The 12,747-nt window shown below is 44.8% G+C and overlaps 1 protein-coding gene across 2 annotated transcripts in view; it reads left to right on the top strand.

The window, feature by feature from the left end:
• Dnaaf9 (dynein axonemal assembly factor 9) overlaps positions 1 to 12,747 on the top strand; it is a 127,091-nt gene that overhangs the window by 47,146 nt on the left and 67,198 nt on the right. Inside the window, exons 13-16 of one of the 2 annotated variants that reach the window (XM_052183646.1) lie at positions 7,795 to 7,879; positions 8,999 to 9,075; positions 11,412 to 11,456; positions 12,084 to 12,129. In XM_052183646.1, coding sequence (XP_052039606.1) covers positions 7,795 to 7,879; positions 8,999 to 9,075; positions 11,412 to 11,456; positions 12,084 to 12,129 — 253 coding nt within the window. Of the gene's footprint in view, positions 1 to 7,791; positions 7,880 to 8,998; positions 9,076 to 11,411; positions 11,457 to 12,083; positions 12,130 to 12,747 lie in introns of both variants that reach the window. The other variant, XM_052183645.1, reaches the window with a different exon arrangement.

Genomic DNA, 12,747 nt, shown 5'->3' with positions numbered 1-12,747 from the left:
CTGCTGAGGACGGCTGCTTAGAGGCAGACACTGCTGTAGAAGGCCCAGCCAGTCCCAGAACCGCTTGGACTGGAGCCTCGCCCAGAGGGCTTTGCCGGCTTTGCCATCTCCTCCTCCCTCTGGAACGCCTTCCGTCCTCCTGTGTGTATGCACTTGTATGACACAACTTCCCTTCTTGCATTTCACACAAAGTAAAAAAAAAAAAAATGTAATTGAGGATTTTTCCAAAACCAAAACCTTCTGCAGTTCCCTGGGGAAAATCTGATATGTCATGTGGTCTGCAGAGTTCTTTCTGGACTTGACGTTCAGGCTTGTGCACCAGAGCTGTGTTCAGTCTCAGCTGTGAGCTTTAGAGAGGTCCTGCTTACCTGCTTAGCAGGACTGCTTCGACTTCCCTCCCTTTATATAAAGAAGGAATGCACAAATCGGAAATAGATCTTGACGCTCTAAAAAGTATGCTCTTCACCAAGTCCCTGGCATAGCTGAGTTCTAGACCACTTCTTTGCAAAGGCCAGCAGGGATTGGCCACAGATAATTGTCTGTAGATCACGTGAAACCCCTGGGCATGAGGTGGTGTGGCTGCAGCATTCCTGTTGAACAGCAGGGCTGCTTCGGGTAAGGTGTCAGTGCCTGCCATCCCATTCTCACGCAGGCTGCCCTTTGCAAGGTGACAGCTTCCTTCTCCTATTGGAGAGGAGTGAGACTCAAGACTGAACAAGTAGTGCACTCTCCTATTAGAATCTCCAAACAAGTACGCAGGGACCATGGATTGACCACAGGAAGGCTTCTGTGACTCGAGGCTACACATGACATCTGCTTAGTGCACATGACAGTCTGCTTATGCATGTGACAGTCTGCTTTACCCCCTTGAGACAGGCTTATATTAGTTACTTACCTTGTCACTATGGTAAAATACCCAGCCAAAAAATAAAAATCAAAAAGGAAGAGAGCAGCAAGATGGCTCAGCAGGTTCGAGAGCATTCACTGCCGATTCTGGCAACCTGGAGGGGAAGAGAGAGAGAAGTGACTCTGTAAAGTTGTTCTCTGACCTCCATGTGCACACGGTGCACTGTGTGACACTGTTTCTGGGGAGGCCTAAACAAACGTTTCAAATTACCACAAAAAGTTGAGCTTGGTAAACCAGTGAGTTTATTAGGGGGTTAGTTCCAGAAGTATGGATGACCTCAAGGGCAACCACTACTGCAGCACTGGCCGCCCACTCCAGCTTTTACAGCTCACTTAGCCCTGGGGAGAGGGAGGGGCCTTGTGAAGTTCTTCAGTTTCAGGAACATCTGAGACTTAGCAAGTTGTTTAGTTTCTGAGTCTTAACTTTGGTTAGCATTTCCTGAGTCTTACCAGGACTTGGGAGGCAGATTCAGGGAATCTCTGAGTTTGAAACCAGCCTGATCTATACACTGAATTCTAGGACAGCAAGGGCTACACAAAGAAACCCTGTCCTAAAAAAAAAAACCAACCAAACAAAAAAAATTAAAAGACAGATTCTGAGTTTTAATGAGCATTCCCTTCAAGATGGAATGTTTCATGTGGGAACATGGTTGCAGGCTGCATACCGTCCCATACAGAAATGAATAAATAAGTATTTTTTTTTAATAAAAGTGCCAGCAATGGCAGCTTAACTGGTAAAAACACTTTGTGAGCAAGTGAGGTGACCTGACTTCTATTCCCAGAACCCACAAAAAACTGAATAACATGGCTTGCATGTGTAGTTCCAGTATTCCTGTTTAGAATGGAAGACAGAGAAAGGGGAATTGCCTGGAAGTCATGGGCCAATTATCATGGAGTGTGCAGAGCAGCTGGGACAGCCAGAAAGGCCCTGCTTCAGCAAGGTGATAGGGAAGAAGTTGTCCTCGATACATGTGCTGTGGCACATGCGCACTCTCCTCTCCATAACACACATGCCATATGTATACATACAGTAATAATGATAAATAAACATGATCAGTTCAGGTGTACAGTCTGTTGTGGCAGAGAGTTCATGGCAGGAAGAACATGAGGTGGCTGATCTCATTGCAGTGACTGTCAGGAATCAAGGAAAGATGACTGCCCGGGTGTAGAGCTAGTGTTCACACTTAGTTGAGTCTACACAGCTAACCTAATCTAATCTCTTAGAGACGTGCCCAGAGCTTCCTCCTAAGTGATTCTGTCTAGATCTGTCAAGTTGATAACTAATCGTTACAGGGGTCCTGTTGTATAGCTCAGGCTGGTGTGGGACTTGCTGAGAGCTCTTCTGCACGTTCCTCCTCAGTGTTAGAATTACAGGTGAGCCACCATGCCTAGCTTAATCTGTCTTTTACTGGGGTGGGCAGGGGAGTCAGGTGAGCAGCTCACACCTGGAATCTCAGCCCTGAGGAGGATGAAATAGGTAAATTGCCACAAGTTCCAGACTAGCCTGATCTACAGAGTGAGTCCCTGTCTGGGAAAATATAATACAAATTATATAATCAGTACAGAAGATATGCAAATGGAGAAAGGAAAATAGGTCATAATTCTCCCTGGCATTATCTCTAATATTTTATATACAGTATATCTTCCTGTGCACCTGAAATTGGCTGTATTTTGGGAGGCTAGAAAGATAGCTCGGTGGTTAAGAGAGCCTATTGCTCTTAAGGAGGACCTGAGGTAAATTCCCAGCTCACTGCAGTGACCCACTAGAGGTGATTCTTGACAACCATGATAATTAAACCAATACAAAGGATATGAGTTCTTCTATTAGCTGGTGACCTAGGTCGTCTTCTCATGCCTCAGAGTCTGTTGGGGCTGAAGCTCAGTGGGGTATAGTTTTTAGAGACAAACCCCACAATTACATCAGTGAGGAGCAGTGTTTTCCACAGCATGGCAGTTATTTTTTTTTTTTTTTTTTTTGGTTTGGTTTGGTTTGATTTTTTGTTTTGTTTTGTTGAGACAGGGTTTCTCTGTATAGCCCTGGCTGTCCTGGAACTCACTCTGTAGACCAGGCTGGCCTCGAACTCAGAAATCTGTCTGCCTTTGCCTTCCAGAGTGCTGGGATTACAGACGTGCGCCACCACTGCCCGGCATGGCAGTTATTTCTGACTTACACGCTTCCTATTTGTTATTTTAGTTGATGTTTTAGTCTGCGCAAATGTCAGTTACTCTGGTTAATTTGGCAGACCATGGTCAGGGACACAGACAGTCCCTAAAGCATTGCTGAGGCAAATGTGGCTGCTGAGGAGATGGCAGACTGAGGCGTGCCTGGGTAGACATAAAACAGTCAGGACAAGATGCCACCATATCAGCCGTTTCAGCACAGCCACCTGTAGCCCTGGGGTAGGAGCTCTCATGCCTTCTTCTGGCCTTTGGGGAACATACTTACATAATTCAAATTTGGGAAGTAGAAGATTGTAGTTTTAGATTATATATATATATATATATGCATATTGGGGTTTTCTTTTTTTTATACCGTTCATCCTTTCACTTTAATAGCAAGTTGACTTTTTTTTTCCATTTCTATGCCCTCTCTGCTTAGCCACTGCTTAGGATCCTCATTCTGGACCATTTGAAATTTGCCTACACCAAATCCATTGGTGCCTTACACCAGGGATTAATATTAAGGTGTACTTAAGCCCACGTCAGATATTCCAGATCACAGTGGTAGTGGGGATCTGTGACAGTAACACAGCATGCCACTAAGTGGCTTAGTAACCAGGTACTGGTTTATGTCCTGAGCTGTTGTCAAAAGTGTTGTATAGGGCAGGCAAAGTAAGGTAGGGCTGGCTAGTATTAGATCAGGTGACGCGTGAGTTGAGGTAATACGGAGGCATGGGTACCTAGCCAGTATTGGATTGAGTGATATTTGAACCAAGACAGTGAGGGAGTGTCTTTGTATAACTTGAAGTTTAGGCTTTATAAACCTTCACCCGATCCAGTGTGGTGTTAAACATACACATCTCCATATTTTTGTTAAGGAGGTAGTCAGGAGTCAGAGTTCAAGATCATTCTTGTCTACGTTATGGCTGCAGGTGTGAACTAGGCCTCAAGAACCTCTGCCCCAGAAACAAAACAGTCAAAACAATAACAACAAAAAACAAAGCATTCACTTAAGTGACATGGTGTGGGGAATCTCACCCAGAAGTAAGCAAACTCATGGTTAATGTACCTCACAGCCTCTTTCTGCCACTCTACCCTCTGCTGTGGCCTGCTTCACAACCAGGAACTTGCCTCTTTTTTTCTCATTTTAAGTGTGTGTGTGTGTGTGTGTGTGTGTGTGTACACATGAGTTTAGTATTCAGGGAATCCAGCAGAGTGTGTTGAATGCCTTGGTGGTTGTGAGCTGCAGGTGTGAGTGCTGGGAACCCAGTGCAGGTAGAGTTGCAACTGTTCATAGCCACTGAGCAATCTCTCGAAGATGAAATGTGTTCTCTCTCCATGCTGGTCCCAACTCCTGGTCCTCTGGCCTCTCTCTCCAGCATATCCTACAGGGTCTCACTGTGTAGACTAGGCTGGCCTCAAACTCATGGAGATCTGTTTGTCTCTGCCTTCCAAGTGCTGAGATTAATGGCATGTACCACCATGCCTGCCTTGTCATTTTGTTATTTGAGATTCTTGTTGTTTTTTAGTCTTCATACTAAATGTCATAATCTATGACCTATGAGGTGGCGGTGTGTGACAGAAGGTAAGAAGGGACTGAAGGACATGACTGTGTGGTGTGCCACAGAGGAGAGGCACCAAGCTGAGAGTCAAGTTCAAGTTTGCTGAGTTTCTGTAACCTTAGACAACAGATCTACTTTCAGAGATATTGCATGCTGGGTCAGCTCAGATGTCAAACTCTTAACACCTTCCACCTGTTGGAAGAGTCTAGGTGATTTCAAGCCATGTGTTCTTTGTGAAATCTTATCAATTCCTTGCTAAGAAATCCTCTTGCCTTTCAGTGTCTGGAGGAATAGCTCTTCTCTCTGTAATTGTCCTGACTGAAAAGAGCCTGGGTATCCTTAATCAGGCAAGGTACTTGGACAGTGGCCTGCCCGTTTCTTTTCATTGAACTCAGCCTTTCTTTTGCTGGCCACATGAGCTTCCTACCCTGAGTTCATAGTAGCAGCAAACCTTTAGCATGGCTACTGAGGCGAGGACATGAGAAGAGTATGGCGACATTTGCGGAAGGCCCTCTGTCTGTATCAGTTCACAGGCTCCTGGTGTGGGTAGTCACTCCTGCCCACAGACCCACAGAGCAGTGCTCCGTTTGCTCAGGGAATAGGGAAAGCTGTTCCTGTACAGATGAGCTAGCTAGTTTTGTGGTTTTATTTTGCTCCTTTTTTTTTTTTTTTTTTTTTTTTTTTTTGGTTTTTTCAAGACAGGGTTTCTCTGTATACCCCTGGTTGTCCTGGAACTCACTTTGTAGAAGATCAGGCTGGCCTCAAACTCAGAAATCCGCCTGCCTATACCACTCCTGGGCATATACCCAGAGGATTCCCCACCATGTAATAAGGATACATGCTCTCCTATGTTCATAGCAGCCCTATTTATAATTGCCAGATGCTGGAAAGAACCCAGGTATCCCTCAACAGAAGAGTGGATGCAAAAAATGTGGTATATCTACACAATGGAGTACTATTCAGCCATTAGAAACAATGAATTCATGAAATTCTTAGGCAAATGGATGGAGCTAGAGAACATCATACTAAGTGAGGTAACCCAGACTCAAAAGGTGAATCATGGTATGCACTCACTAATAAGTGGATATTAACCTAGAAAACTGGAATACCCAAAACATAATCCACACATCAAATGAGGTACAAGAAGAAAGGAGGAGTGGCCCCTGGTTCTGGAAAGACTCAGTGAAGCAGTATTCAGCAAAACCAGAACGGGGAAGTGGGAAGGGGTGGGTGGGAAGACAGGGGGAGAGAAGGGGGCTTTCGGGACTTTCGGGGAGTGGGGGGCTAGAAAAGGGGAAATCATTTGAAATGTAAATAAATTATATTGAATAAAAAAAATTAAAAAAAAAATCCACCTGCCTCTGCCCCCCAAATGCTAGGATTAAAGGCGTGGTACTACCACTACCTAGCTATTTTGCTCCATTTTTAAAGACTTACTTTTTTATTATTTTTAATTTGCGTATCTTTATGGGTATTTATATGCACATGAGCACTGGTACCCAGTGAGGCCAGACATGTTGGGTTCCCTGGTGCCAGTTATGGTTGTGAGCCACCTGACATGAGTGTAGAGACCACACTGTAAGTGCAGTGTGTGTTTTAACTCCTGAGCCACCTGCCCAGCCTATCGCTGTCACTGTTGTTCTTGAAAAGATGTATTTGGCATAGTGAAGTATGTTTGGAATCCCAGCACTTAAGGCAGAGACTGTTGGATCTCGGGAGTTCAAGGCCAACCTGGTCTATATAGTGAGTTCCTGACCACCCAGGCTACAAGGTGAGGTAAAGCACTGTCTAAAAACAAACAAACAAACAAACACATGACTTTATAAAAGTTCCTTTTTTTAGTGGGTTAAAGTAGGGCTTCTTAGGGCAGTGGTGGTGCACGCCTGTAATCCCAGCACTCTGGGAGGCAGAGGCAGTCAGATTTCTGAGTTCGAGGCCAGCCTGGTCTACAGAGTGAGTTCCAGGACAGCCAGGGCTATACAGAGAAACCCTGTCTCGAAAAAAACCAAAAAAAAAAAAAAAAAAAAAAAGTAGGGCTTCTTAAACTTTTTCCAATCAACCAGCCTTTTTTAATTTAATTTAATATATAATATGAATTTTTTTGCCTGATGCATGCATATATTTGTACCTCGTGTATACTTGTAGAGATGAATAAAGACCCTCAGCTCCCCTGGAACTATAGTTACAGATGGTTGTTAGCCACTGTGACGGCACTGGAATCAAACCCAGGTCCTCTGCAAAAGCAGCAAGTATTCTTAACCACTGAGCCATCTCTCCAGCCTCACAATCCTTTTTTCCCCCAAGAAAAATTTAAAACTGAGTAAATACAAATAGAAGTAGATGTACAGATTATATAACTCATTTAATAACAAATTAATAACCCAGATTGTCGCACACCTGTTGCTCAATGCTTAGCACTTAGGACATAGGGTCAGAAAACTCTCACATGCTTGAGGCTAGCCTGGTTTATATTGTGAGTTCTGTGCCAATCAGGGATCTATAATAAGGCCCTGAGAAAATGACAACAAAAACCGTGTCTGGAGAGATGGTTCAGCAGCTGAGAGCAATGGCTGCTCTTTAGAGGACCAGGGTTCAGTTCCCATCATCCACAATTTAAGGAGCTATGAGTTAAATTTGACAGTTTCTTTAGAAAATGAGTTTAGAGTTCTACTTTTCAATTAGTTCCACTTTGGCACTTTTCTTGGTGTATTTAGATGTCCATCTCTTGGGAGGCAGACATGGTGCTTTCTGCCTATAATCCCAGCAGTTTGAGAGGTAAGAAGGTAGTTTGAGGCCAGCCCACCTTACACACAAGACTCCATCTTTTTAAACATCATTATTTATAAATACCATTATGGGCATAGAACTTTTCCTAAATAATATTTTTTTTTATTTTATGTGAATGGGTGTTTTGTCTGCTTATATGTTGTTTACCATGTATGTGCAGTGCCTTTGGAGGCCAGAAAATTACATCTCATCACCTGGAACTGGAGTTGCAGACAGTCGTGAGCTGCTTGCTGTGAGGGTGCTGGGAATTGAACCCTGGTCCTCTTGGAAGGGCAACCAGTGCTCTTAACCACTGAGCCAACTCCTCTGCCCCAGGCATACAGCTTTTTACAAGACTATGTGCTACTATATTAACCATTATTTTTTGTTTTTAAAGTAGGCTCTTATCCCAGATATATGCTGCTGTTATTGAGGCTGTTTTGGCTGGCATTGCATGTTATGCTAAAACTTGCAGTCTGGCAAAGGTAATTTAAGTACCATATTTCTGTTTTGGTAGTCATCATTTTAATGTAAATCATCCTAACCATTTTGTTCTTTGGATGCCATGCAGTACTCACTTCTGTGTGACTTAGGGCCTTGGTAGCCAAGCCTGTAACAGCAACTGCTGCTGCCTATGGCCATGCTGCTGTTATTTTATGAGCCTTTATAAATATCAGATTGTGTTAAAGGACAGTCATTATTTTATTAATAATTTAGACAAGATACTTTTAGAAGTTAAAGAAAAACGGACTATTCCATTGAATTTTAATAAAGCTAATAAAGCTTATTTCAAGCATAGTTGGTTTCCTGTAATCAGTGTTTAAAACTCAATACAGGTTGGAAAATCTGACTTACCTTTCCTAGGCAAGCGTGCGTCTACTTGCTCTCTGACCATTTTCTTCCTTGCTGTTTTGCTGTTAACCTGCCCTGCTGAGTTGGATTCCTAAATATGACCCAGTAAGATGAGAAGAGACGGCTTGGTGCCTTCCAAAGCCAGTAGGACTTTCCCGAATGAAGCCAGTTGACAGTGGAAAGGTTGTGTATGATGTAGCTATCAGAGAGACTGTAGCTGTAGTCACCAGCTCCTTGGCATCCCCTTCCTACTGAACTCCATCCTTGTAACAGTATGGATTTTCTGGCTCCTTTAGCTGCTGCATCGTAGAGAGCCAGAGCCATTAGAAGTCCTTCAACTTTAGTTCTCACGTCCTTTTTTCCCTAACTGGCCTTCTGTAGGTTGAGTTATTTGAATATTCTCAACATCTGGCAGAAACTGGGGGCATTGGTCCCTCCCCAGAGCCAGGGAGAAGGGAGGAGGAGGCACGGTTCTAGTGCTCAAGTGGCACTCCAGCTGCTAACCAGCTGCTTACATCTCTCCAGCAGATCAGATGCCAGTGTGCCCCTGCCTAGTACGTTTCCCGAGAATCCAGCAGGCTCCTACCTGTACCCCATAACCTGATGCTTTCACTTTAATCTTTTGAGGTATACAAAGTAGTCACATAGAAGGGAAGGGCACTGGCCAACTTTTAGAAGGGCCTTTCCTATCAGAGACATGTATACTTTTGCTGCTTGAAAGGTAATTGTTGGTTCTGTTGCTGCTTTTACAGGCCAAAGAGGTAGCAGAGCATACTCTGGAGTCTGGGTTAGTGTTCACTGAGCTGCTTCCATTCAAAGCAGATCTACGGTAAGCAATAGCTGGTATTTTTTATGACAATTTACTTTTTAAAAATTAAGATCCCCTTGTTCCTTACAACTTAGATTCCACCTCTCTCTCATTTTGAGAAATATTCAAGTCAAATAATAGACTCACTCGTGATCAGTATGAAGAAACTACAACTACATCAGGAAAACGCATGTCTGTTTTGAAGCTAGAATGTGAGGCAGATTCATACTGGAACTGTGGGAGCCCGACAGCCTGGTGCCAAAGCTACGGAGGAGAGGCAGGGGAGGGCCGGGGACCACTGATAAAAGAGAGCTCCCTTCAGCTCAGCTCCTTCCTGGCAGCAGGGATCCGAGTCTCCTGAAGTGGCCCAGTCACACCCCCAGTATGTCCTGTCGCAGCTCTGTGCTGTCTTTGTCCTACATTTTCACGAGCTTAGTCCACTCCACCCTCCGCCCCACAAGAGGACCGATTGTGCAGTTTATACAAAGGTCATGAAAGACCAACACTGGAAAGTTTATTTAAGAATACTTCAAGGCAGGCTTGGTGGCACGTGCCTCTAATCCCAGCACTCCAGGGACAGAGACAGCATGATTTGGAGGCCAGCCTGAGCCACATGGTGAGCCACATAGTAGGACACCTTATCTTTAAAAAAAGAATCTGGGCGTGCTCTGACATACTGCCTGTCACTGCATGTCCCACATTGTTTTACATCTGTGATTCTGAGGAGTGAGAAAGGAGCATTTGAAAGAGGTTAGCTGCTTGACATGGCGAGGGATTCTGTGGCCGGCTGCAGCCCTATGGGTGGAAGGGAGAGCCAGAAATCAGTGATGCAAGACTTCCATCTTGTTGTCTCCTTTCCCAAGGCTCCCAGTTTTGAAAAGGGAGAACTTGAGGAAGCCCTTCTCTGCCTGTGCTGCCCAGTACCCTGTTGTTAAGGCCTGAGTTGAGAATGTGCTAATTTAAGCCCAACAGGGAGCCTTCCACATCTGTTCCTGAGCTCTGTAGAGTGATTGTGCAGGTAGATCTTTGTTGCTGTGGTAGTGAGTCCTCCTCCTCTATTACCACCCAGGCTCACACAGCCGTTCTGGGTCTCCTATTGTTCCAGTCTTGCCCATGCCACCTATAAAGGTTCTTGGGTCTGAATGAACCATCCTAGCTGGAGGAAGGCAGGAGAAAGCCTCTCAGGCTAGTTAGTGTTCAGCCTGAAATCATAACTGCTTCCGCTTCACTGAGGTCCCTGACACATAAGCATATCTTCTAGAAGGGGAAGGAGAACAGAGCAATTAATAGACACAGGAAACTCATGTGTTACTGACTCATTCTTGCCAAGACATGAAATTAAGCTTATATAAGCACATACAATTTAAAGACTTCCTTGGGCTGGCAAGATTTTACCAGGTAAGGGCACTCACTGCCAACTCTGATGACGTGAATTCAAGTCCCAGAACCCACATGAAGGAGAGAACTGACTCGTACGAGTTGTCCTCTGACCTCTGCATATGCATAGTGGTATGCACACCCCTCTCTCTCTGTTTAAAAAAATATATTTTTCAGAAAGAATAAGCCTGGGCATAGTTGTACATGTCTGTAATTTAACACTCAGGAGGCAGAAGCAAAGGCAAAGTCAGGAACATCTCTCCAAGTTTGAGCTAGCCTCATCTACAGAGCAAATTCTAGGCCAGCCAAGGCTACACTGTCTCAGAAAGGCCCTTGTCTCCCAGAACCAAAGCAGGAAAGTTCTTCAGCTCTGAAGCTTGGCCCTGCTGTGGATCCACAGCAGTTGACTTTGCATAGCAGAAGCACCTGCTGCTCGAGTACAGAGAAGGGCTGGCAAGTTGACCCTGAGGTACTGAAGAGTAGGATCAGAGCAGTGTGTAGACACCGAAGAGCAGGAGGCCCTGGGCCAGGAGGGCCATTCCCGCTCAGGCTGCACTGGGGATTGTGTCCACTCAAGCCAAGAGTTGAGACTGTTTCGAGAAGCAGCACAGATGCAGGACCGTGGAAGGAATAATATCCTGGCTTCACACCTGGTCATGTCCTGGGACCTTGAGAAAGGCATCTAAATAGCTAAGGAAGGATGACACTCGAGCTGTAGAAGGGGGTGCCTTTAATCCCAGCAGTTGAACCTCTATGAACTGAGGTCAGCCTGGTCTATATAGTTGTAGGACAGCCAAAGCTACAGAGTAAAACCCTGTCTCAAGAACAGAAACAACAACAGTGAAGGGGATGGCATTCACTTGATCGAGTGGTGTTGACAGTCTGGGGAAGGTACAGGGGAAAGCAGGTGTTTCAGTGGATTCCAGCCCAGTCCTGAACAAGAGACTCGACTTGTGGTTTGTTTCCTTTCTGTTCTACAGCTCCAAGGTGGCTTTTCATATACATGCTGTGAATAACCAGGGAAGGTAGGTACAGTTATGGTGACTCCTTTCATGGGACAGTGTGAGGACACAAAGAAAAGAGGCTGTCCAATTGTAGTACGTGCCTGGAACCTCAACACTCAGGAGGCAGAGGCTGGAGGACCCAGAATGTGAGACCTGAGTGTCAGTGAGATGACTCAGGAGGTGACAAGAAGGGCAGAAGTTCATGGTCATCCTCTGATGCCTAGAAAGTTTACAGCCTTTGTGTGTGTGCAGGGTGGGGGCGGGGAGAAGGAGAGGTTATATATCCCTTATGTTATATACCCCTTATAGCTGCTACCACTATTGGTGTCAGCGCATTCTACTTAAGGAGAGGTTCCATGGGCTTGGTTGAGTCCCTGTACCCAATTTTTATCCCATGGGAAGTTGGGAGGCACTAACATTACTTTTCCAGTGCTAATTCTATACACGTGTAACCCAGTGCTTGTTGTTTTTCTTTGTTGAGACAAGGGTCTCATATAGCCCAGGATGGCCTTAAACTTCTGTGTTCCTGCCTCCACTCCTCAACTTCACAGCAAGTTTGAGGCCAACCTAGGTTATATGAGATCCTGTTTTAAAACAAAGAGAAACCATAATCCTTTAATGTATTTCTCTACTGTCTCTTTCTTCTAGAATTGTGCCTCTGAATAATGAAGATAGCTTATCCTTTGTGAAAACGGTAAGCAGTTAGCAGAACTGTTGCAAGTCAGCTGCCTGAGAATGGCTATAGAGGGACATCTACAAGGGGTTTGTTGTAAGAGACAGCTGGAAAGTTCTGCAGGCAGCTGAGGTGGTGACAGCCTTGTGAAGAATTGTGGACTGGGCACAACAAACCGAGTTTTCAATGGTTCCATTGTTTTTTTTTTTAAGTTTTATTTTTATTTGTATGTATATGCCACATGTGTGCTGGTGCTGGTAGAGACCAAAAAGGGGCAGGCAGTAGTGAGCTGCCCAGTTTTGGTGCTAGAGCCAAACTCAGACTTTCTGAAAGAGCAACATATGTCCTAACGGCTGAGCCATCTTTCCAGCCCCTCAAGGGCTCCTTTTTATTATAAGATGTGCTCTTGTTGCCTTAACAGGAACCAGGGGGAAGTTAAACAAACAACTATCTACCGATGCCTGTGTATCTTGTGAAATGAGGCAGTCAGAGCAGAGTTTTCCATAGTTTCTGCTGGGACCATGGAATGATTTTAAAATAAACTGAGCCAGGCCTGGCATGCCTTTAATCCTCCCAGCATTTAGGAGGCAGAGGCAGGTGGATTTCTGTGAGTTTGAGGCTAGTCTGATCTACCTAGTT

This window comes from Apodemus sylvaticus, chromosome 5, assembly GCF_947179515.1.
Source record: "Apodemus sylvaticus chromosome 5, mApoSyl1.1, whole genome shotgun sequence".
NCBI classification, from domain to species: domain Eukaryota; kingdom Metazoa; phylum Chordata; class Mammalia; order Rodentia; family Muridae; genus Apodemus; species Apodemus sylvaticus.
This window is presented reverse-complemented; position numbering and strand designations above follow the sequence as displayed.